The 25,914-nt window shown below is 39.7% G+C and overlaps 1 protein-coding gene across 1 annotated transcript; it reads left to right on the top strand.

The window, feature by feature from the left end:
* The first annotated feature begins 15,168 nt into the window (after window positions 1-15,168).
* On the top strand, window positions 15,169-25,063 carry LOC311251727 (eukaryotic initiation factor 4A-I). The gene is made up of 11 exons (XM_084344351.1): window positions 15,169-15,273; window positions 16,633-16,675; window positions 17,033-17,165; window positions 17,809-17,948; window positions 18,819-18,987; window positions 20,742-20,851; window positions 21,043-21,186; window positions 21,831-21,968; window positions 23,025-23,114; window positions 23,563-23,642; window positions 24,162-25,063. Exons 1-11 carry the CDS (start codon window positions 15,251-15,253, stop codon window positions 24,304-24,306), a joined length of 1,215 nt encoding a protein of 404 aa, XP_084200477.1. The 5' UTR covers window positions 15,169-15,250; the 3' UTR covers window positions 24,307-25,063.
* Window positions 25,064-25,914: the final 851 nt, after the last annotated feature.

Here is a 25,914-nt window from a genome sequence, read left to right as displayed (position 1 = left end):
ATGACAGCCTCCCTCGAGGAGTGAACACAGCCACACAAAATATAGCAGTACGCTCCCCAAACTTACACACGATGCCTGTCTCTTCCCTTTTCAGTCTGAGAGTCCCAAGGCTGTGCATCATCACAGCTGCAGCTCATTAGTTCATTACTTGATCGTCCAATGGGGGCAAGTGCAGCAGTTCACCATTCACATCACACTTTCCCCTCTCCTAACAAATGAGACTCATCCTTGAGTCACTACATTGACATCTGGTTATCTTGAGACCAGGCAGGTGGCTTGTGATGTTACATGGGCCATCCACTGGGATTGCCCTTTCCGCTTCGTTGGAGCAGGATGCAGATCATCGGAGGCCCGACCTGCTGGTGGCAACCTTCTGATGTTCCCATGTAAGCTTGGCGATGATGATGGACCCAACCCACATCAAACTGGACCTCTGAATACTGCTGTCTTGAAGGTCTGGTCAGCCATATGTCTGGTTGGCCAGCCCTCCTGGAAACTGGATTGCTTGTCACTACCAAAGGAGAAATAAAGGGCTTAAGTCTGTTTATTATTTCTCTGTAACTTGGCGCACAGCATATTGCAAATGTTTTGTCTCAAGACACATTTGAGGACCTGTGGCAAAGCTTGGATGGTTTGTGACAAAGCTCTGGTTGGCCAGCCCTCCTGGACTCTGGATTGCTTGTCACTGCCAAAAGAGAAGTAAAGGCTTAAGTCTGCTGAAGTGCACCACACGCTCAAGGCCTCCGTCTACTGGCATTAGTCTATAGAGCACATCTGTCCCCCTTTTAACCAACCTGAAGAGGCCTTTGTTGTGGGGCACAGCCCCTGCTTCCTAGCCTCATTCTACACCAGACTGACTTGCCCTCAGTATAATACTGGAAATTAGCCCTAAAATCATATGACATTTTATGTTGCTCATTGGACCTTGCGTTTTGTCTTTTAACTGCACCTACAATCATAGATAATATTCCACTAAGCCTGGAAACATACTCATGGACAGAGGAAAAATGCTCCTCAGGATCTAGTTTCAGCATGACATCAACAGGCAGAACAATTTCCCTACCCAAACAAGGCTTTATAGAGTGAAAGCAGTACTGTCATGAACACTGCTCCAACACGCCAGCATCACATAAGGCAAAAGCGTGTCCTAGTTAAACTGATTGTCATCTACAAAAGCTTTCTTCCAAACGTTGTCAAGAAACTGTGTACCCAAATCTTCCTCCCACTTATTTCTTTAACAGGGTTCCAAATTATGTGAGTTTAATAAGGAATAAACTATCCCAATAGACCCTTTGAAACATGGATTACGTTTCGAAATGGAATCTAAAAGAGAGCTGGGTGGTTGTGATGGGAAATAGGTCGAGGATGCTGATATAAAACTACAGAGTTGCAAAAATCTAAAAATTTTGTGATCCCTCTTCTAACCAAAACACCAGAAGCTCCATCTAAAGTTGATGGTGTAAATAGGTGATTTCTCACTGTAGGAGCATAAATTGAAAAGTCGTGTGAAAAAAGGATTTTGTTAAAAAGATAGGAATACATTGAAATACATGTAGGCATGTGGGCAGAACATTCATTTTGATTGTATTGATTCTTCCTCCTAATGATAAAGGTAGTAAGCTCCAACATTCCAAACCTTGTTTCAGGCGAAGAAGCAGTAGTGGGAAATTAGCTTTAAAGAGGTCTTAAAAGTCAAGTATGACCCAGATTCCTAAGTGCTTAAATTTCTGTGTACTTACTTTAAGGGGGAATGAATTTAATGCATTCAGCTTGGCAGCAGTATTCACCGGCATGATCTCACTCTTTTGTAAATTAACTTTATATCCCGATATTTTGCCAGAGTCTTCTAGTAGACTATGTGTTTCAGGTAGGCTAGTTAAAGCAACACTAGGTAGCTTTTCGACCTTAAAATAATGTTTGTAAACTCAGTTAAGTGGTAGAATAACGGTTAATAGGATGAACGGTGACGTCTCTGCAGCCTGAGGGGGGTCGCGCAGGCAGAAACCGCGCTGTGTAACTTCCCAGAGCGGGTAGGGACATACCTGACGTAAAGAAGTCTAGTGCGACCTGCTTTATAGCGCGTTTATTCGTCGGTGGATTTAGCCAGCAGCTACTTGGATATTTTGTAAACCAACGCCATGGCCAAGCCAGCTAAAAAAGCCAAGAAGGTCTCCTGGTCTATTGTCTGAGGAGGCGAAGAAAAGAAAAAGAGAAAGTGATATAACATGAGCCGGACGCGGATAAATATTAGACCAGCTTACACTCGGTGGAGCGAGCTGAAAGATCTGACGATGACCTAGCCTAGATGCTACTGGATTTGTAAGTCATATATTACATTTATACATATTTATTATCTTACCGACTTTTACTTTGAGTTGATTTGTTGTTATGTGGTGTTCATTGGGGCACTATTTGTCCACAGTTTATAACCATAATAAAGCCGGGAAATAAGCTAATGCTTTCCGTTTCGATAGCTTGCTCGTTTTCATGTAGTGACTGTAGACGATGACTAACTTATTAAAGATAATCAACGTAATTGTTAAACAGTGTGATCGGGATCGGGAGGTAACGTTAGCATGCTACTTACTGTTGTCATACCGAGTTGGTTGTAGTTATTATGCCGAACACGTCAACTTGCGATTGTACTTAGTAACTCCCGAAAACGTAGTTATATTTTCAGATGTTACTAAACACATTCACGCCCAAGCGTTGTGTTTTGGAAGTAACTTAGTTGGTGCAATCACTACAACCAACTCGGTGTGAGAATAATTCTAGCATGCTAATGTGCTGTGCAGCCTATATGCTAACAAACTACCAACTGCTATCTCTGAATCTAGCTTGTTGTTGGCACTCGGTTGAGGTTTTTTCAGACGATTTCGTGATTCGCCGGCTCTGTCAACAAATTCACATGTATTCATTTTCCCCAGGGATGCTCATACAGGGACAGTATTTACGACTCTAGTAACAGATAATTGCGCTTCTCAACCAGCCGGGGGTAGTAATGAGTCCAAACTACCTAGTGTTGCTTTAAGGGGTCAGATAGATATAAAAGCCTGTCATCAGCATAAAAGCATACTTCATGCTCAAAGCCAATTCTCTGTATTCCTTTAATACCGGCTTCACCACATAGCGCTATCGCTAACGGTTCAACTGTGATAGCAAATAAAAGGGGCAACAAGGGGCAGCCCTGCCTAGTGCCGTGATGGAGTGCGAAATAGGAGGAGAGATTGTTGTTTGTTCATACATTGGCCAATGGGGAGAAAAAGAGCACCCTTATCCAAGACACGAATCTCGAACCAAAACCAAATTGTTTAAGGGTATAAAAAAAAAGGATACCCACTCCACCCACTCAAAGGCCTTCTCAGCGTCAAGCAATATTGATATTTCCGGAATATCGGGTGGAGTGAGATCATAAAGGATATCAAATAGGCTTTGTATATTAAAGAAAAAGTAGTGACCTTTAATAAAGCCAGTTTGATCACCAGAAACAATTGAGGGTAGAACAGCTTCTTAGCGGCAGACTAGCATCTTGCAAAGAATTTTACTGTCCACGTTTAAGAGTGAAATAGGGCGAAATGCATTCCAGAGGATTCTTTGTCTTTTTTTGGGATAACTGATATAACCTCCTGTCGCATGGTAGGAGGAAGGGTGCCAGTAAGAAAAGATTACTCAAATACAGAAATCAAGATAGGGGCAGGTTGATTGGCAAACTTTTTGAAAAATTCACTTGGAAACCCATCAGGTCCCAGAGATTTTCCATTTTGCATTGGCTTGACTGCATTTGTAAGCTCCTCTATGGAAAATGGTTCTTCTAGACCAACTGCAGTCTCACTATCAATTGTGGGAACATCTAATTTTCCCAAAAATGCATCAAACAGTGAGTCATTCTCAAGAGATTTGTGATTTCAGACGTGACTTTATTTAATTACAACTGTCTTGTTTTCAGTCTGAGTAGTCAATGTAAGCGCAATTGATGGAATAATCACAACTTTGATTGTCCCCTTGTGTTTAATCTGGTTGGTCGAATTGAGTGTGAAGTGATCACCAAAGTCCTCATCCAAGTAATGCAGGGTAAAATCCTCAATGAGTTTAAATGTCTCCTTCACAGTCTCATGTAACTACTCCACAGTGCTGGGTATTCCTGAAGACAGTGTAAGCTTCTTATTCCGGTGTTCTACAACTTTCAAGGCAACCAAATCCATCTGTACAAAATCAACAACCTGAATGAAGGCAGGTGTTGGACATTTAAGAGTCTGAGTTTTTTCACCTTACACTGGCAAACAATGAGTCTTTTCACCTAACACTGGCAAACAATGTGACATTTTGATGTCACCATGTGTTTGCCTCCCACAAAATATGCTCTCAAGGAATATGTATCACCAAGTTTACGATGCTGTAGCAGGGTGATTTTCCCAGAGTGGTTTCACATAAATGCCCTAAAATGTTCATCATACCAGCTGTTCAGTAATTTGACAATGAAACTGAGATTGCAGTCTACAATAACAAATGTGAAATTTCAACAAAATCAGGCACACCACCAGTTGATCCATAAGGCAAAAACCATCCCAGCAGTATCACTACATTGGTCAAGTTCACATACGTTTGTGTTGGCTAAACTTTCTTGAAAGACTGCTGTATTTCCATATCAAGTAGTTCTAATGGAAGAGATGATATTTTAGCGACACATATTGCAGGTTTTAAAGCATTTGCTTGTGAATTGTAGGCAATCATCTTTTGGTGCTTTGGGTCAAGTGTCATCAACACATTTCTGAAGCCGTTCGTGTATCTAACAACTCGCTTAAAGAAACTATGTTTTGCCTCAACCATCTCATCATATCAGGATAATGCTACAAGAAATAGTGCTTTGGAGTTAATTTTTTTGAAAACTTCCAACAGTGATGATGTTCTGATATCAGTGTGTCTAGGTAGCAAATACTTTCCTCAGTAGGAATAGGGGACACTACAAGCTCAGTAACATTTTTTAAATTCATGACAACTTGCCATGCTGGATCATTTAGTGGTATCTTCGCACCAACAATAAATGATAATAATCTTGATAATGTCCAGTTCTCATGTGTGTTACCACCAATACTTTTGCGAGAGGCCAAATGTTTTGGGATAGGTTGAGGGTGATCAGTTTTATCAGTCCATCTGTATGGAAATTCAATTCAAATGGAAACAAGCATTCAAAAATATCGTGTCTGGTGGGCACCCGGTTACAAAATGGAAATAACTTAAAGGAATAGTTCACGCTAGAACAAAATTCAGTCATTATCGACTAGGGGTGGAGCCGAACCCGAATACGGTATTCGGAAAGGCACAAATAACGAGTTTTTTACGAATACTAATTTCGAACAAATACTTAAAAAAATATTTGTATTCGGGAACAACAAAAACATCATATCAAAAAGCTACGTTTCCTCATGAGACCACAGTACATGCCCGGATGAGTGAGTGAGTGACGTTCAGGAGTCGGGGGTGGGGGCGTCAAAACACGGACCCCTCTGCCCCCGCAGCTGTCCATGGTGCTGCTGAACCAAGTGACGTTGTTTACACTCTGCGTTGTGGCTTGTCTGTGAAACGCGCGCTGCTCAGGGGCTGGGCAGATCTGTCCCACTTGCTTTGTCCCTCACTCCGTTGGGAGATCTTCCACAGAGTAAAAGAAATACACACTGTTTCTCTCCCCCGCTCCGCTCGAGTGCGGCTGAATGTGCCTTGAGCCCACTTCACGGGCGCGAGGCTGCTGCAGCCGGCGACCCTGCTGACAGCAGACCGGGGGAGAAAAAAAAATTCTTTGCTCGGTGCTTTGGTTGGGTTTTAGGCAATGAAGAAAGGAGTTGGTTAAGTTTAGTAAAAAGACCAGGTAGAGGCCAGAAGCATAATGACCGTTAGCTATAGGCTACTATGTCATATCATTTACAGATCAAGTTTAGTTCTTGGAGCTCTGTGCATTAGAAAGAACAGTTCTTCTAAGTATTATTTGTTTTTATTCTGTCTGTTCAACGTCCTCCAACAAGGACGGGTGGTGGTGGGGTTCATAATGTTCACAATGATATTTTATTAGTTGTTGGTTTAACCATGGATGAGGTAATGGCTGTTATGTTATTTTCTTTTCAGTGACATTCCTTTTTACATGTTCATTGCTGGATTTATGGAAAAACATCAACCAATATTGCATATCCATAATTATTATAATGCATAATTAAAGAATACTTACACTATAATGAAAATTAGAACTGTAACTCAAAAAAATTATATTTTTACGCCTATTTTGAATTTTACTCGAATACAAATACAAATACAAATACAAATACTTTTCCCCCCTCAACAAATACAAATACAGATACAAATATCGGCTGCTCTGCACACCCCTATTATCGACTCACCCTCATGCTGATGAGAAATCCGGTGTAGTTTTTTATTCCTCAAAGTGCAGCTGGAGACCCGTGGGGGTGACGTCCTGCAACAAAAATCCATATAATGGGCATCAATGGTGCGAGAGACGAAAAGGTCCATAAAACTACACAAAAACTTTTAATATTCCTCATACTGCTTGTCCGCTGCAATCCAAGTGTCCGGAAGTGGCGACATCCAGAGTTTGCTCGAAATGACATCATTTAGCACATTTTTATAGCCTAAACAGTCACTATACTATATTTGCTTGGAGGCATGCTCACGCGTGCACACAAGTCTCCCTCACACCCGCTCGCGCTACGGAAGCCGCAACAGCACAGTTATTCTTTAAGAAATATCACTACGTAACTTTGGAATATACTGAGTTGATGATGTACAGATAAACTGAAACTGTTCCACCAAGTCATCAATGCATTTGCCAGAGACACTACAGATGCTTTTCATTTTTAGGTAGGGAACCAATATTTTTCACTATTTCAAGTATCCCTTTCACAACCCAACTCTACAGTAGTATCTATGTCCACATCATGATTCCAACACTGGAAAGTGGATTTCATTCTCAGTAAAAAACTTTGCTTTGCAATCACATAAGTCTTAAAATTTTTCCATGAATTGGATTTGCGTTTTCGACTTCTGTCTTCTGAGGAAGTCCCATATATGTTTGTCTGGAAATCACATCCATCAAAAGCACATTCTATGGTTTCATGGAGTCACAAATTTTACATCTGAAAGATTGCACAACTTCACACTCTTTACGGCAAACTGTGTAATCTATGCAAGTGTGTGCGGAGGCCACCCCATGTCTTAAAGTAGCAAGGACAGTTTAAATGAAGTGGGGGTACTGAATATCCATGACCAAAGGTGCCATGTTTCACTCGATAATGCTTGCGAAGTATCCCTCTTGATGAAGCCTTGATGGAGTGTACATTGCATCCCATAAGCTGACACCTAAAAAAAGCCATGATAAATAGATTTCCCATAGGGAGTTAAAAACAAGTTGAATGCTATTTCCATTCACATACTTTTGACTAATATGTTTTTTCATATAGATCTATAAAAATTATATCAGATTTTATTTATTCACTGACGTCAATAACTATATCTACTCCCAACTATAGGTAGCTATGGGTAGCCTAGTGGAAAATCTACCCTAAAAAACAAATTTTACATGATGCAAAATGTCAATCCTCCTCTAGGGTCATATACACAGCCAAATTCAAAACATCTAAATCTTAACTATTAGAAGTTGCTGTATTCACAAAGTGAACATTTGGCCTGATGGTACCACTAAAGGAAAGGTCATGTGGTCAATAATGGTCCTTCCTGTTACTATGGAATCAGATCAGTATTTCAGGATTTACATATAAATGACTCTCTCCACATAAATATTTTAAATGCACACAAAAATAGTCACATTAAAAAAGAAGGTTCACAGAAGTATTTCTGATGTGCACAACTATTTCTTGTTTTAAATAAATGTAGTAGAAATCCACAAATATATGCATTTAAAAGTATTTGCAATTTTCATCATAAACACACATCACAAAAATGCAGGTTCACACATGACAGACAGTTTGTAAATGCAGGTTCAAAGTTTCAAGGATAATTATCAGTAGTAACAGTTTGTATTATTATGTCCTATATATTTGTAACTAGTCAATGTTCATGTTTCCAATACATGCTCCCTGGCCAATGCATCAAATGTGGTCAAAATCAAGGTGAAACTCATTTTGCTTATTCACTGCTTTCCTGAACTTGTATAAATCAAATGTCGGGATCCTTGTTTCTAGGCAAGTCTAACAGCTGCTAGACTGAGGTCTGTGGATTTACTAGGCAGATGTTAGTATCTGAAATCACTCTCCTTAAAACTTGTGTTTGTTCACGCATAAAGCCATCGCCCAAGTAAATGAACTGCCACTTTACACAAACACAATGTATAATACCCCCATCCTCGCTGCTTGCTCAGAAACACTAATGCCCCTTATACACTGAACAAAAAACCCACTAACACCAACAGCATTCATTCCCAGGTCAATTGACCCTGCAGTAGTCACGAGTATCGTTATTTATCCGCTCCAGCTGAATTTGGCAATGATGTAAAAATGATATTCGGGGTGGACGTGCTAATTTTCACACCTTCTCCGGCGCTGTGTGACTTTACTGTGAGAGTACACAAACATCGTAAACCCACCTGTCACCCAGCACGGTGCTGTTAAAACAGAAACACTGCAACTACACCTTATTTTCATACAGTCTATGGGTTACACATAGCACGGCACTAACTAGCTGCTAGCCGCCGTGCAGGCTTGAGTGAGCTATGCTCGGGGCTGCGCGAGTGAGTTTGAAATACCTCTACCGGTCAAAAATCCCACCCAGCAGTAGACATGGGTTTTTATCACCACGGCTCGCTCAGCTTTGACCTAAACGTAAGACCCGGGTGAACACACAAAATTCTGCTGCACGAAGTGATGACGTGTTATCAATATCCAGTGGTGGCAAGTAAATAAGGAAGGAATTTGGGATGCGGTCTATTAAGGACGTTTTATTACTGGACACAGTGTTGGAGGTGGAGCCCTGTTCATTTATATGAAAGCTGCTCAGTGGTGTTTTGAAGCCAAAAAAGCTCGACTTCCTGGCAATGAGAACACCTGGAACGCTGACTGAGCCGGCTAATATCCGGTTTAAAATAATTTAATCCAAATGTTCCAAATGAGAGGCAGGATACAACTTAACGTAACAGACATACGGCGGTCCTGTCGCAGGTGTGGAGCAGCAGGCACAATGGAAAGCCTCGACATGCAAGTGCATGTTGCGCAGTGATAAAACAACAATAAATTGCTCATTTTACATCCAATTTTAGGTAACATTAGGTGTATTTGACTGTGCGTTAGCTGAGCAGTTTGGTGGTTGGAATAAATAGACACAGTCACAATGATTCTAACATCAGGACTTGCCCACTGCAGAAAGTAACGTTAATGTTAGTTAACTAGCTCACCTTAAGGACATTATTCAGAAAATTACACCCTATAAAGTTTTGTATGCACGAATACAGGGACAATATTTCATTAATTTTCGCTATTTGGCTACTTACCACTTTTTGCAAGGAGTCTTCCAGGTGGTTTTCACCACAGTGTTTCCTTGCTTGTTGCCACAAGTTCCGCGGGTAGAAAAGGCAGATTTCCCGCTTTGCGAGATTTTGCTCGCTTTGCATGCATCCACGTCATGACATTTAGCGTCGTAACCGTGGTAACTTACTCAATTTCTTAAGTTGTTGTTGAAGATGAAGAATTGAGATATGGAATGACTAATTAATGTAGTTCTTGAAACTGATCAGTATAATTACTCCATTCTCGAATGTTTTGATTGAAATTTACTAAAAATATTAAAGATATCTTAAAAATATAATTTGTGAGTCAAATGCTTCGTGAAATAAACTTAAATGTAGAAGTAAATTTAAGACAAAATTAACTGTTCAATCACTTAAAGCTGGAGTGTGTAAGTTATTTCTGGCGTCATTTGGTCAAAAATCAATAATAACCTTTCAGCATATTGTAATTCATAGTGTTATGACAGAACACTGGACTTCTGTGTCTCCTCTTGGCTCTGTATTCAGACTTTAAAAAATCAGTGACGTGACGGCAGTGTTCAGCCAATCACAGTTCATTTTACAGAGCAAGCTGTTTTGGGCGTTCCTATTGGTTGCTCGACCAAAGTCGATGCGCGTTTACCTTCCATCGGTGGTGAAGATGCAACGGCGGACGTCCAGGCAGGAAAAGCCGCTATCCCGTCATTACCAACAAAGGCGTACACGGCTAAGCAAGCCAAAAAAAGGAAGACCGATGTAGAGAAACGAGAGTCTAAGAGGGAGAGTGACAATAGACGGAATAAATCGCATGTAAACATTGGACAAACTTATCCGAGGTGGAGAGAGCTTAGTGATAGCATCGAGCTAAAGTTGGATACTGAGCTTGCTGTTCTTGGACAGGTGAGCCTCCAATGCAAGTTTTATGTAGCTGATAATCTAAATGTGTGGTAGTAATTGGCTGTGTAGTTGAAATGACCGTGAATCTAATAAAGCAGGCGGTTTGTTTTCACAATTGAGGAGTAATGTTGTGAGTTGATTAGCTTTATGCTAACCGTAGCCAAAGGCTCACGACAGCTACAAGCAAGTCAGAGCCAAAGTCAACGTCAAATGTATTGTCAGTAGCGTTATATATACGTGACATACAGAGGACGCGTGTCTTGTAGATATGGATGTGACAGTTCTTATTTATTTTCAAGTGGTTGTCTCCGATAGTCCGTGCATGTGGGGGTAATTGTTTACTTTAGCGTTATATGTTTTATTATTCTTAGCATTCACACATCTTTCCCGTGATATATAAGTGTTGCTGTTGTCATTAGATTATGCTGTATAAGTATCATGTCAGTATGACAAATATCGTAGCGTTATTAGTGCCAGACATGTAGGCTATGTCATGCTGAGACGTTAGCAAGAAATAGTTGTTCTATCTCTGTCTCTATCGGTCTATTTACAAAGCCACTGAATATTTTTTTTAAAGTGTGGGGTTTCTCACAGATATCTGCAATGTGAATTATGGATGTCTGCATCTGAATTATGATTAGTTATTGATTCAAATTTTCAGATATCTACAGTTGATCAGTTATTCCTGATATCTTTAATTTTACTCAATTCTAGATATCTACATTGTCCTTTTTAGATCTCTTGCATTTACAATTAGTTTTGACGGGTCAGAATGACATTATAGATATGTCAAACTAGAATTTGGAAGAGTAGTAGAAGTTATCCATTATCAAGTTATAGATATCTTCAAATTAATTTTGATTAGAGATTATGGCAAGCCCTTTTAACGTTTAATAGACTGGATATGTATTGCGGATTTCTGTAATTTAATTCTTCGTAGTCAAAAAGAACATTTTTTGATAACCTGTCCATAATTGTAATTTTAATATATCCATAATTCTTCATAGGACCAATGACATCACTTTTGCCATTCATGTGTATGGGGTTTCCTATTGACCCATTGCAGACACGTCACAATGATCACGTGACACGGGAGGCGATGCCATGACGGATGGCAAAAGAACACTGGACTCAATAGAAAGACAATGAGGCTCGTTATTGTTCCTGACCTTTTGTGGTTTTCTATCGGTTTTAACTTAATTTTATGTTGTTAAAATGGGTATTTCCTGCTGTGCCATGCAGTGTACCAACAGACAAGGCTGCAAACCTGATCTAGCCTTTTACAGAATTCCCTTTGAGAAGGACAGAAGACAGCTATGGATAGCTGCAATTAATCGCTAAATTTTCAAAGGACTGAAAACCCTACATTTTCAGCTATGATACTCTAGAACGAGAGATCAAAACATCCAAGCTTTGTCCCAGGTCCTCAATGTCTGGAGACAAAACAATTGCAATACGCTCTAAATTTTTACCACAAATCTCCAGTGAAAAATCTTTAGTTCACCACAAATGCTTTGATTCTAAACTCTTCTCTTACTATCTTATCTCGAACAGCAACCACCATTCCTTCTGCTAACACTGTTCAAATGCTGTTCAAAAGCTTTGCTATGCCAGTAGCTATCAAATGGGAAGCCTTGGATAAGCATATATGCGGAAGTCACGCCCCTTCCTGTTGACCCTATGGGATCTTATTTTCGAAAAACCTTTGTATTGTAGTGAATGGAGAAAGGCAAATCATTTTTTAATTGCGCCATGAACTACAAATATGGGGCCCTATTTAGTCTATGGTGCATGGTCTAAAGTGCATGGCGCTAGTGCATTTAGGGCGTGTCCAAATCCATTTTGCTAGTTAAACGCAGATAATCTGGGCGCAAAGTGAGGCACTCTGTGCAAAGGGGTTATATTTAGAGTCTGGTTCATGGGTGTGAACCAAACAAATCCGAGTGTCGTCTCCCATTGCCTTTAAGAGCCAGGTGCACCAGGAGCTGGTGTGGTCCTCGGCTCCTGGACCCTCTGCCCCCACCATTTCACAATCATCTGTCCCACCAAAAACTTTTTGACTGCATGTGAAAAAATCTACTGATATTTAACTGAGGAGGAGGAGGAGCGCTGCTGAGCATCTCTCTGTGTTGCATGTATCTCAGTCTGTGGATCAGGCGTGACAGTTCATAAAAAGTATGAACCTGATCAATACTGGGGTGAGAGGGGTGAAATACGTCTTTAATGGGGTAAATATTACCTGCATTGCTCCACCAGCAACAGAAACGATATGGGTATCTCTACATTAACATGCGCATTTGCGTACGAGGAACAGCTGATGAACTTCTTTGATTATTTAAATCTCCTGACTCACCAACAGGATAGTTAGTATTTCATGTTTTTTAATGTTCTGTGTTCTTCTACACATTGAAAGGTCACACACGCCACCCAGATTCATATAGTAAAATAGTTTGGTGTAAAGCAGCTGTCCTGATAAATCCTGAGATCCTGTCAAAACATATTATTTTAGAAGCTAAAAATGTGTTCTGTGTCCTTTGCGAGAGTTTATGACTACTGCTTTTAGTTTTGCTGATTAAATGTGCCACAATATTTGTTACAGAGACATTACTGCATTCATGGAAATGTTTAAAATAACATAAAGCAGCCTCTCAAATGAAAAAAAGAGTACAAAGAGTATGCAAGGCCTGTGTAGGCGCATCTTACTATCTGAATAATACGGTCTATAAATAGCAGGAAACAGACTGTCTCTTTTGACTTTAGACCAGCTTTTTGTTGGTCTATGGCACATTCACTTTCTGCTGCCTCAATCTGCCATCAGTGCTCCTGACCACACCTAACTTTAAGACAAACACAGCTAGGGAAGTACAGGTAGGTGGAAGTCCATTTTTGTATTTACACAACATTGGCGCTGGGCTTGAAAATGACAACTGCGTCTGTCTTAAACTAGTAATGTGGTTGCACTGCGCTGTGCACCGCTTTGCACTGAGCATAAGTGAGAGCCCATGGTGTTTATCAATTCAAAAGATAATTATTCAAGTCAAAAAAGTCACAATTTGTCGAAATTAAAGTAACATACTATCTAATTTTGTGTTAAACAGCTCAGTGACCTACATCGTCGCTCAACACACGTCACCAACAACGTGGCCGCCTACTCAGCACAGAGGAGGTACTAAAAAAGATGAAAATCACAATAAATCTAGTCATACTGACAACTACAGTTATGTGAAAGGGGAGTTCATCAGTTTTTGTTGGCAAGTTAATATACAGGAGCAGCTCTACAATGTTTAAGTTACCAGTTTGATGACCCTTCAACTGTTGGCTGTCTTTATAATAACATATTTTCACAGTCTTAAATTTCATTAGTTTTATGACAAACTGCAACTTAATTTGCTTTTTTGAAAATTATCTTTTTAATTTACAAACATCATATATGTGATTCATGACATAATTCAAATGCGTTTAACATTTTTTTCATCTTTCTTCATTTACTATCATACAAAGTTTTTCTGAAATAAGGTCCCATGGGGCAAACCAGAAAGGGGCATGACTTCGGCTCTCTTTAGTCATAATGACATAATGTTCATAATGTTTGAGAGATCTGCAACTATAGAGCGGTGTTGTCTGTAGTCCTCAAACCCAGAAATCGGTTAGCATTTTTGCACATTCCATCGTCACAGAGTCTATGGGTTTTTTAAGTTGTTTTTTGGTTAAATGCCTGAAATAAGGTCTAGTCATAGGCTTAAGATATTTGTACATTTGTTCTGCAACATAAAATACTTCATTAAATGTCCCATGTCCAATGAAACAGCGGTTGCTAGACAACATAAGTTGTCACCGACATTAAACATCATCATGCCGGACATGGAGACTCATCTACTCACTAGTCCGTCTTTAGAGGCGGACCTCAGTTGCAAATTATTCCAACTCTAACTTTACAACAGGTAGACGATCAATTGACCGTGGTGGTTATATTTAAGTCATGCGACCCCAATGTAGTCTGTTTTTAGCCTAACATCAACTTTTTACTTCAAGCTATTTAATTTATGCTTTGGAAAATAACAAAAGTAGCGTTCATCTGTGAAGATTATCTTGCTGAACAAAACATGGACATATCATAAACTTGTGTTTGCCACAGAGTTTATTTTCAGCGAAATTCAAAAATCCAATTCAAAAATCCCAAAGATTATGTCAAGCGAACCAGGGCGATCCTAACTTTCGGGTTACCTTTAAAAATATGTCATCCCTACACCACTCTATTGTTTTGACTAGTCAAATATTGAATTAGAGATATCCGCAATTGTAATTAGAGATATCTGTAATTGTGATTTGAGATATCTCTAACACAGATATTTAATTCAGTTTTGACTAGTCAAAACTCAATTACAGATATCTCTAACTGTTATTTTGACTAGTCAAAATGATGTCATTTATATCTTGAACAAAAAGGTTGACTAGTCACAATGTACCAACGACTAGTGAAAATGACATTGTTAATATCTGTAATCTAAATTGTATATCTTGCTTTCTATTTATGTTATGTACAGAGTGTTTTTCTTTCCCACTGCTAATGTGACAAAATAATTTCCCAGTCTGGGATCAATAAAGTAATTCTATTCTATTCTATTCTATTCTATTCTATTCTAGATAGGTTGCATGTTAACTCCACCCCTCTGGCCTTCTTACGCTTAAACTACCCGATCCGCCCACTTTTACATGACGTACAAAACGGCCAATCCCAAGTCTCTGTGGGCGGGATTACGGCAAAATGACGGCGATCTGTTGCAATGAGAAAGCCTCTTTGTGTGTTGTCAACGTATATAAGACATTTCTGCCGCAGTTTCTTTCTTTGGAATTATGTCGGCTGAATATGACAATAGGTGAGGAAAAGTTTTTTATGTTTGTATAGGTATTTCGCGTTTCAAAATTTGACTTGCTTTTTATGTCGATAGGTTGTCTTTGTTATGGATGGCTTCGCGATGTAGACATTTAGGGGAAACTGGCTGGTATTTCTTTGCTCGAAAAACTGTTAACGCAGAGGCCTGCCGATAGCCTGCATTAGACTAACGTAACTGGTCTTCGCTGTTCATAAGCCAGTACGTTGATTATTATTGGTATTCGGTTTTCTCAAGTCCCAAGTATGCTTTGCTTCCTAAAAAGTTTGTTTCAAGTGGCATGAACGTTTGCGATCGCTGTAAGTAACTAATGAAGGTAGCTAAATGGGAAATGAAAAAGCAACCGGCGCCATGGGTAGCACGTGAACTAGCGTGGGCTAATGTTGGGCCTTCCGAATTTTTATTTTATACGATCCTGGCGCTAAAAGCCTCTTAATTATTGATATAGTATATAGGAGCTGTTGAATTCCCAGCTTGTCACACAGCTGAACAAAGCTCTCGGAATTGGTGGTGTAAATGTAGAGAGATTCGTTCATTTTGTTTCAAGGGGCGCACATGGTCGTAGTAGTGTGCTGCGGCTCGAACAAAGCCGGTAGCGTAGGCCTCAAAGTGCTATTGGACGCTTTGAGCCCCAACATGGCTGTCGCTTTAGTATAAGATAGCTTCGTAAAAGCAAATGCGTGGTTTGGGGCCATGCACCCATTGTTAATGGGTAACGCTGACTTGACAAGTCAAAAATTGGCCACAAAAGGCGAGCAAGGCCCGTTGGCAGTGCTACAGCGGGATTGGGCAACAACCATCGGTGCTGTTTGTATTGCTACCATCAGGAATTTTCCATTCGAACTAACCTACTTCTTAAAATCTACTATCTACACTTGGTTGAATGTAAATTAAGTCGCATATTGTAACGGTAGTCTGAAATTCGCAATGGTAGTTCCGAATTCCATCGTCCCGCTTCAGACTTCACTTCCCTGACTGGAGAAACGACCATCTTGAATGTATGTAACGGTAGTAAAAATGGCGGACTATTAAGTGCGTTTGCTTAAAAGCACAAGGGGTAAAACGAAAAATTATTATTAAAGTCTTTAATGTAGTAGCCCATACAGTATTGTTTGCCATACGTATGTGGTAGCATATGACCATGAGATACTAATGGTAAAAGCGCTGGACGATTAAAAGGGCACACGTATTGTGCTCGTGGGGACGCAGAGTCAGATTGTAAACGGGCGTATTTCTGAGCAGTGTCGTTTCTGGTAAATCAATGTTAAATTGTAATCACGTGTGGCGCAAAAAGGAGTATGCTTGCAAGGAAATGTATCATTGTCTTTATTTTGTCATTCTCAGTGACAATGGCCCAGAGGGCATGGAGCCAGATGGGATCATTGAGGTGAGTCCTCTGCCATAACTAAAATGGTCTAGACCCCTTACCAGCACAGTAAAATTGCCATACAGTATGGCTGTATACATGTTTAAAGAAACGGTCTATTTTGCCAGATATTGCACTATAATTAAAGATTGTGGGATTGAACATGAATCATTCTTTTCACTAAAGACTACTAAAATATGTCTGGAGAATAAGATTTGTAGGACAGGGCATCTATGCAGCACTATATTCTGTTTTCGCACACAGAAGCTGCAAGTTGCCACTTATGGCAAATGCTATTTGTCAAGTCAGGGTTATCATTACATTTCTTTTTCATTTTGTAACTTTTTTTTTTTGCCCTGTTGTCTTGCCGCCCCCCAGAGCAACTGGAGTCAGATTGTGGACAGTTTTGATGAGATGAGCCTGCGCGAGGCTCTGCTCAGGGGAATCTATGCCTATGGTTTTGAGAAGCCTTCAGCTATCCAGCAGAGGGCCATTGTCCCTTGTATCAAGGGTAAGTGAGACATGCATTATACTTTATATTTAAAAACAAAAAAAAACAAAACTGACAGCTGGAATTGCCATGAAGGTTGTTTTAGAATGAGGAAGTCCAGGTATTGCATTAGTTGCATAGGTTCACAGCTGAACATTCTTGTTCTGTCAACACTCAAGCACTTTCAATAACGCTAAGGACAACATCCCATTCATTGGTGTTGGGCAAGGTTTATAATATTATATAAAACATTTAATTATATGCAAACATTTCAGACACGTGGCCTGATTAATGTTCGTCTTGCATAGGCAATTATCCAGTCATTAAATGAGAAACGCTTGAAACTTGAAACTAACATCACTGTAATACCACCCAGAAACTTGACATCTATGAATCCATTTTGAATTGTATGAGAATTGAAATTCCATCTTAGCCCCACAGCACCATGTTTTTTCCATACTTGCTTACTTTTACTTTGGAAATAAAACCCATCAGGTACAGAATTGATTAGTGTTGTACCCATCCCCCCTTTGCAGTCACTGAGCTACAAATTGAATGTGCGTTTGAACCTTGATGATTTTAAGATGGTGCTGAAGGGCAATAACCTGTGGTGCATTGCGTTTTTGGTTCCTGTAGATGAATCAGGTTTGTTTTTTGTTTTTAGGTTACGATGTGATAGCTCAGGCCCAGTCTGGAACCGGAAAAACTGCCACATTTGCCATTTCTATCCTCCAGCAGATTGATGTGGAGCTGAAAGACACTCAGGCTCTGGTCCTGGCTCCCACAAGGGAGCTGGCTCAGCAGGTAGGCTCACTGTCAAACGCAATGTAGCTCATCCAGGACAATGGATGGCATTAATGGTTAAATTAATCTGGTAAAGAGTATTACAAGAGTATGTGGCAATAAAAGCTGAATTTAGATCATGCTGTGGGACCTGAAGCATAAGCCAGTTACTTGTGCGTGTTACTTTTGATATATTCCAATCCAGCATTATTGATGGGTATGGTGGTAGCTTTCCAATTAGGGCTTTATAGATGAATGCCAATGAATATTATGCCTCTTAAGATCAACACACTTTATCTTACAATATACAATAGCACATCCTGTAGCTATGGCCAGTGACGACGTTGGAGAACAGAATGTTAGACTGAGGTGAGGGGTTTAAGAGTGGTAGGAATTTGGTAGTTGCATCAACCAGAATTTCTCATTGAGTAAGACACAAGTCTTTAAATTCACTAACTTGATGATGCAGTGGATATATGCATACTGGCAAATCAAATCTCTGGCTCTGATAAATGGCATGAATTTTATCTGCATTACTATATTGAGATTTAGTAAATTATGCTATGGAGCATTGAGGGAAATTGCATGTTCTTAATGGCTCACTGTACAGACTTGGCACAAAGATTGGACTTTGCTTCAATGAAGAGACCATTTCATTTTTGTAAATGGCATAGAGGATTAAACCCAAAATTGAACCTTGGACAACTTTTGTTCCCTGCAAGAAATCAGATCAGACACTCCTGACTTATTTGCCAAATGATAAATTGGTTTGACCTCACTCAAAAGCCAACATACAGCTTATGACATGCCTTGTTTGAATGTTAAGTGTTTTTTTTTTTTCTATTAAAAGGACTAAAACATGAATCAAGTATTCTGTTTCTCTTTTTATAGATCCAGAAGGTGGTGCTGGCCCTGGGTGACTACATGGGTGCCAGTTGCTATGCCTGTATTGGAGGGACCAACATACGCTGTGAAGTTCAGAAGCTGTTGGCTGAAGCCCCTCACATTGTGGTGGGAACCCCTGGCCGCGTCTTTGACATGCTAACTCGCAGAAACATCTGTAAGTCCTTGTGCATATCGTGTGTGTGTGTGTGTGTATATAACCAAGAAAATTGTAATTGGTGCGTCTCTCCAAATCTATTAATTGGAGAATTTTGTCGACATGTAAGCAGTTGCTTGCTGCATTTGTGTTCAGCTGAAAATGTAGTGGGGAGATGGAGGCTTTACTTGTGGTGTGATGAACGAGTGATTAGTCTACAGGAGTCAGACCAAAATTGCGTCTTTATGCACAATTGGAAAGAACTGCTGTATAATGATGAAACCCATGCGTGTCAACTGACTCTGTAAACCCCTAAAGTGTTGTTACTCTCGTTGGCGTTCTGCTAGCTTGAGCACTCAGCGCAGTAGGGGTCCAGAGGCATGATCATAAATCACTACTTCTGAATACAGCACCCATCAGACCTCCTGAAAGGGAGTAATTAGATTGACAGCAGAGAAAATATGCATTCTTAAAGCATACATTCTAAGTTTAAATGTATAGTATTTGGTTTCATTTCTAAATGGAAACTTACTGTACCTTTTTACATTTAAAACTGAAAAATCTGCATTAACGTATCTATTCTGCAACATTCTACTAAACAAACAGGACTCTGGTAATATGCTGCGTCTGGCCATCAGGTAAATCAAAGCACACAAATACTGGTGGCTTGGTGACAGATAATTGCTACTGCGATAACTTTTCAGAATGCAGTGTTTTGGGGCCTTTATGAAGTGACTCAAAAGCATTAGCTGTTGTACCATATGGACATCCTGGATTACATTATGGTCTCAACAGTACTTTAGTGGAGTATTTATTAAAGTCCACCTTTTTTTTTGAAAGGGTGATATCATCAGTTAAGCCATAAATTGAAACCACAATGCCTGCAGGAAATTAAAGCTTGCTTGGCTTCATAGTCTAGCCTACTAGTGGAGCTTGACCTCTGCCCATGTTCTTTTATCCCTCTACTGCCTTTTCAAAGGGGACTATTGCACCTTTATATCGCATCGCCATCTGTATGCAAGTTGAAGGCAGAATAGGGAGATGTTTAGATTTACAGTTGGAAATGTGCTTACAAAAACTCAGTCCAGACCAGCATTTTATGACTTAATTAAAAATATATTTTCTGTCCACAGGAGCACACCTGGAAAAAGCATAGTCACATAACCATGCACATCCTGGTATTAACAGGAAGCAGAGGGTTTTTCCTGTGGTTGGTTGGTTACTATCAGAAAATGCAATAAATGTTTTACTTTTCCTCTTTACTAACTTATACTTTAATTCCTGGAAAAAAGGACAAATCATGGGCCAGGGAGAGGTCACTGTTCTCACAAAATCCTCCCAGATATATATTTTAAAACATTGTCAACTGCTGATTTTGTCCCTTTTCTGTTGTATTTTCAATGTACGCTCATCTTTCTAAATATTAAAATTCCATCAATGTACAAACTATTATATCATAACACATAGAGTTCACATCTGCCAAAGATGCTACATGCGTCAAGAAGACCTGATTAGGGGACCAACATGGGTGTCCGCGTCACTGCTTTCAGAAAATATCAGTTTCTGCCCAGCCAAGTGTTGTCCAACAGGTCAATTTTAGGTGACCTGAAGGGCTGTTTACATGTGTAAGGCCAAAAGAGAGAAAAATGATTTAAATGTCTATGAATGAGGTCATGAATCATCACCATCACTAATATTCTTACATCCAGCCTTTTTAAAAGGTCAAACAAACTATGTTCACTGTTTTTATTATTTTTTTTTTTTACTTTTTCCAGCTTCGAAGCACATTAAAATGTTTGTTTTGGATGAGGCCGACGAGATGCTTAGTCGAGGGTTCAAGGACCAGATCTATGACATCTTCCTGAAACTGGGGCCCAGCACACAGGTAAGAGCTGACCATGTGTCATACCGAATTCCATTCAAATACCATATTTAAATTCTCTGAAATTAACACTTGAGGTGGGCCATTTGACAATACTGGCACCTTGACAAATCTTTAAATTGCTTTCAGTTGACTTCTGTAAAAAGCTTGCGTACAAGTAGGTTTTAACAAGTCCTGCAATGTCTGTCTCTAAGGTTGTCCTACTGTCGGCCACCATGCCAGCTGACGTTTTGGAGGTCACAAAGAAATTCATGCGTGAACCTGTCCGAATCCTGGTAAAGAAGGAGGAGCTGACCCTAGAGGGCATCCGCCAGTTCTACATCAATGTGGAGAAAGAGGTGGAGACACATTATCCAGTTGATTTGGAGTTAAAAATCTTATTTTTAAAGTGTTGTTTTTTTTTTGTTTTTTTTTTGTAGTCCAATTTAAGGTGCATTGTAGTCTCTAATGGACACAAACTCTGGTTCATGCTAGGTGCACCCATTTAACTGGCAAATTGGTCTAATACAACAGCTGTGTGCCAAACCTTCATAGATTTATAACCAATCAACCACTCTGTAAAAAATGAACTGAACTGACATTTGGAGAATGCTGTTTTTACCTGCTTTTTTTTATCATATCGCCCAATTTTTATTGTTGAGGATATCTATGTATAATGAAATACAGTACATGTAAATATTGCACAGTCAAAGATAAATGAGGGAATTTTTTAACAGCTAAAAATTACAAAATTTTAATTGCCTCAAAATATGCAGGAACAGTTAACAAAAACTGTAAGGGTCAGCATTTGCACAAATTAAACCTCACAACCTTTTTAAGGGTAGCACTTATTGCTGGACTGTATTAGATTTAATTAGATTTAATTAGTTTTAGCTAGGTGTACTAATCTGGCAGCTGAGTGACATAGATCCAGATGTTCATGGACATGCGGTGTATAGATGAACCATCTTTTGTCTGCGTCTTACCTGGTTGTGGTCCTCAGGACTGGAAGCTGGACACACTGTGTGACCTGTATGAGACCTTGACCATCACGCAAGCGGTCATCTTCATTAACACAAGGAGGAAAGTAGACTGGCTCACTGAGAAGTTGCATGCCAGAGACTTCACTGTCTCTGCTCTGGTAAGATCCTCATTTTGTGGTAATTTCTATGTAACCTGCCAGGTTGAAGATCTGTCTGACAAATTGACTCACAAAATGCCATTGGCTTTAAGAGTAGCATGGCTCCTTAAGGCTAACGTGCACAGCGCTCCGGCTAGGCTAGCAGTCGATGGTGGTTTGTCAAAGCAAAAAGCAGAAGCACCTATTTTATAATGAAATTGAACCCAATGTAAATGGGGAACCAGATGACGTCAATGAGGAAAGAGTTGGTAACCTTGCTGAAAAAGTAGTTTTAACAGTTCCCTAACTACCCCCTGACATTTAAATGTCAAATGGAACATTTTTGATGAATGATGGTGCCAACTGAACACATTGCATTTCCTGTGACTAGCCTACTTCAAAATAAGTCAACTTGTGTTTCACCAGTTAAATGCTTTTAATATGAAGCTGCAGCCATGCCCAGTTATATCTAGCTAGCACAAGCATTTTAGTTTTGAAAGCCAGATGTCTTAAACACATGATGCGGTTACATACATTTTGATTATATTTGAAATGGATTCGTGTATCAATTTCCATGACAACTTAAGATCTGCCATAGATGATCCCCATTCCATTTCGAGAAAATTGTGGATTTGCTGAAAATGGTTTGAAAAAATTCTAAAAGGATTTTGAGCGAGAAACCATTGACAAAAGTCTTGACTGTTGGCCAGCTGTTTTTGAGACATTGCATAAACTAAACTAGTTGCCATCTTGAGGCCAAAGTGACATTTTTTTGTCAGAGTAGATTTTTGGAAAACAAAATGGGGCTCCAGCAGTGTACGTCAGTTCTTGCTCACCTGGCTCGGTTCTTGTGCACAAGCTTTGTTCTTGGTGTGGATAAAAACCTGGCAGTAAAATATTAAGCTGAGACATCAAAAGATTAAATGCCGACTACATTTCCAGCACGAGTAAAGTGAGTGTATTTTGTAAGTGAACTGTACTAGACACTGTTTTGAGTGTACTGTAAGCTTCCCTTCACTTCAGTTTGGCTTTGTCTCCACTTGTATCCTCCCACCCCCCCCACCCACCCACTTAAAGCACGGTGACATGGACCAGAAAGAGAGAGACTTGATCATGAGGGAGTTCCGCTCTGGCTCCAGTCGAGTCCTGATTACCACTGACCTGCTGGTATGTACAGTAACAGCCTTTCAGTGTTTGCTATGATTCCCAACACCACCATGCTTTATTTTGATGTTGCTTTTCTTCTTAACCCAACATCCCTGCTGCATTTGGTAAAACCCAGACTAACAAATGGCAGGTTTACCTTGAATATAAGTACTTTGTGCAGGCCAAGGTTTCCTCTCCTCCCATCTGCAGTGTTGGTGAAGGACTGAAAGTTCCTTGGTAGAGGATTCTATCTGTCCTCCACTGTGGCTTGGTTTAAGTCCATGACTCACAACTAATTGGCAGATTACACTCAGTCTTGTCTTTTTAAAAAAAAATGTTTGAAATGAAATCAATGAGTTCTAGGAACACTACAGTATTTTATTTATTTATTTTTTATTGGTGCACATGTTAAGTATTTTTTATATTCTAAACTGACTGCTATGTAACTGATCATTATGTTCCTCCTCAGGCCAGAGGTATTGATGTCCAGCAGGTGTCCCTGGTCATCAACTATGACCTGCCAACCAATAGGGAAAACTATATCCACAGGTAAAAATGGTGTGCAATGTATATCACTGTAGCACATCATTACACTTGTCTTACGATAGTTGTAGTGTTCATTGGTTCATACAAAGTAATCAGTTTTACATAATGGCTGAAGTTGGTTTTTGATTAGAAATGCAACACTGCTTCAATTGAGGCATTTCTTAATGACGCAGGACAGGTTTTATTTGATTCACTAATATGTGGCATGATGAGCAGTATTTCAAAAAGCTGGAAACTGTTAATGTCAGTATCCACATAATTGTCATTTAAAGTGATTGAAGTCAGATGTGATAAATACTATGAATAGTATATACACAGTTGTCCTGAGGGTTCTGATGTGAACATGCAAGTCCTTAACCCTAATGCCTTGAACTGTCTTGACCATCCATCTTGGTATGACATGAACACTCAAATACTTGCCTCATGTTGCCGTTTGGCACCACTAGGTAGTCTTCGCGCTGTTAAACTGAGTTTGAGGTTTTTTTTTTTTTGTTTTTTTTTTGTTTTGTGTTTTCCTGCCAGGATTGGTCGGGGTGGTCGTTTTGGCAGAAAGGGAGTAGCCATCAACATGGTGACTGAGGATGACAAGCGAACCCTGAGGGACATTGAGACATTCTACAACACCACCGTTGAGGAGATGCCCATGAATGTGGCAGATCTTCTCTAGAAATCTAGAAGAATCCAACCACCCTTCATCTACCCAACCCTGCTTATTTTAGAAGTCAAACCTTGTTTCTTATATGATCTGAACTTTCTTTTGCTAAATTTCACCATGACTTTACACTCTCCATTTGAAGTATATGGGAAATGCAGCCATTATTCCCACCTAACATTTGAAGTAGTTTTTGGCCATCTTGGAAGGATGAGTTACTGACCAGCTAAATCCAGTTGCCATTGTCCTGACCCCATATTGGTACCTAAAATCTTCCTGCAGTGAATCCCTCTTCTCTCTAACTGGAAGCATTTATTTGAACATTTACACATCAATGAGCCCCAAAAGTGCAAAACATAACCATGTTTCCAAAGCACATTTTAAAAATAACAAAGTTGATGTTTTTAAGGGTTCTGGCTGTTGGCAAAAGCCTAACATTAAATTAATAACTTTGCTCAATTGATTACATGCACAATGCTAACATGCAGATGTTTGAAGCTTTTGTGAAATGTGGCTTTGTTGACCTGCACAGCATTACCAGGTGCTGCACTGCTAGTGAATGCTGGATGGAAAGTTTAGACTGCGTTAAGTTTGGACTCCACAAAGCAAATCTAGGCTAAATGGGGAAATGCTGCATTTGACCAGATCAGTATTTAAACAACCTTCAGTGTACTTGCCTTTAACACACTTTCGTGATCATGTAAAGAACAGAGGTTTTGGGGCTAGAGTACACAGGGCATATTCAATAAAAAGACATGTATAGTAAAATCCATCATGAATGAGTTGTTTACGATTTTGATCCTTTTACTGCTGTTTCTTATATATTTTTTTATTGCTATTGTACATACTGCTTGACTTGTACAGTCATTTGTGCAGTAGCATTCAGATGAGGACTGACTGGTGGCTACAGATGTTTGGAGGAAAAATCAACGGTGAGTGTTGTGGAGACTAAGCCTCACGACCCTGAAAATCTGGTTGAATTTTAATCTCTGACATTATTGTGGTGGTGGTGACTTTTTGTAACCTACCTCACCAAAATGTGTGTGTATGTGTGTGTGTGTGGGGGGGGCATCGTACATGAAAGGACCAAATTACAAATGATTAAGTATATCAATCCCTATGCCCCAAATCTCTACTCTTTCTAAGCGCTCTCAAATATTAAATTGCCTGTTATCATGGGGCTTGGTGTCTGGTTTAGCGCAACTGTCATGTTTTGGGGTGTATAGTCAGTGCTATTTTTTAAAATGAATTTACGGAATTGTTAACCTTTTTCAGACAGAAACAGTGTATCAACTTTTCTACATTGGATTCTGTATAGTATTTATTTTAATGGGCTTAAAGAAAAAAATAAAGGTTTCTCCTTTAACTGTGTAAACTGGCCTCTGCATTGTTGAATAGCATGAAATCGCTTATGGCCAAATCCTGTTTCGAAAGGCTGGTCTGTAATAAGTCTAAAGTGACAGCTGAAGTTTTGGTTCTATTCAACTGGCTACACCGGTGCTGCAAGTCTTGGTGACATTGCTGCTCTGTAACGTTAAGACCGCATTTTGGTCAAACTACTGGCGCTGCCAGACAACTACCCACGGAGCTGTAAAGTTTGAGTTTATTTTTCTGCTTCATTTG

The sequence above is a fragment of the Pagrus pagrus genome (assembly GCF_965226575.1).
Source record: "Pagrus pagrus genome assembly, chromosome: 22".
NCBI classification, from domain to species: domain Eukaryota; kingdom Metazoa; phylum Chordata; class Actinopteri; order Spariformes; family Sparidae; genus Pagrus; species Pagrus pagrus.
The sequence above is the reverse complement of the archived record's forward strand: the minus strand, read 5'-3'. Positions and strand labels throughout refer to the sequence as shown.

Excerpts from the sequence above, each read along its gene's own strand:
- LOC311251727 (XM_084344351.1), top strand. The coding sequence starts at position 15,251 with ATGTCGGCTGAATATGACAATAG. Across the intron at positions 21,187-21,830 it reads ACATCAATGTGGAGAAAGAG|GACTGGAAGCTGGACACACT; the intron begins GTGGAGACACAT and ends TGTGGTCCTCAG. Across the intron at positions 23,115-23,562 it reads TGATTACCACTGACCTGCTG|GCCAGAGGTATTGATGTCCA; the intron begins GTATGTACAGTA and ends GTTCCTCCTCAG.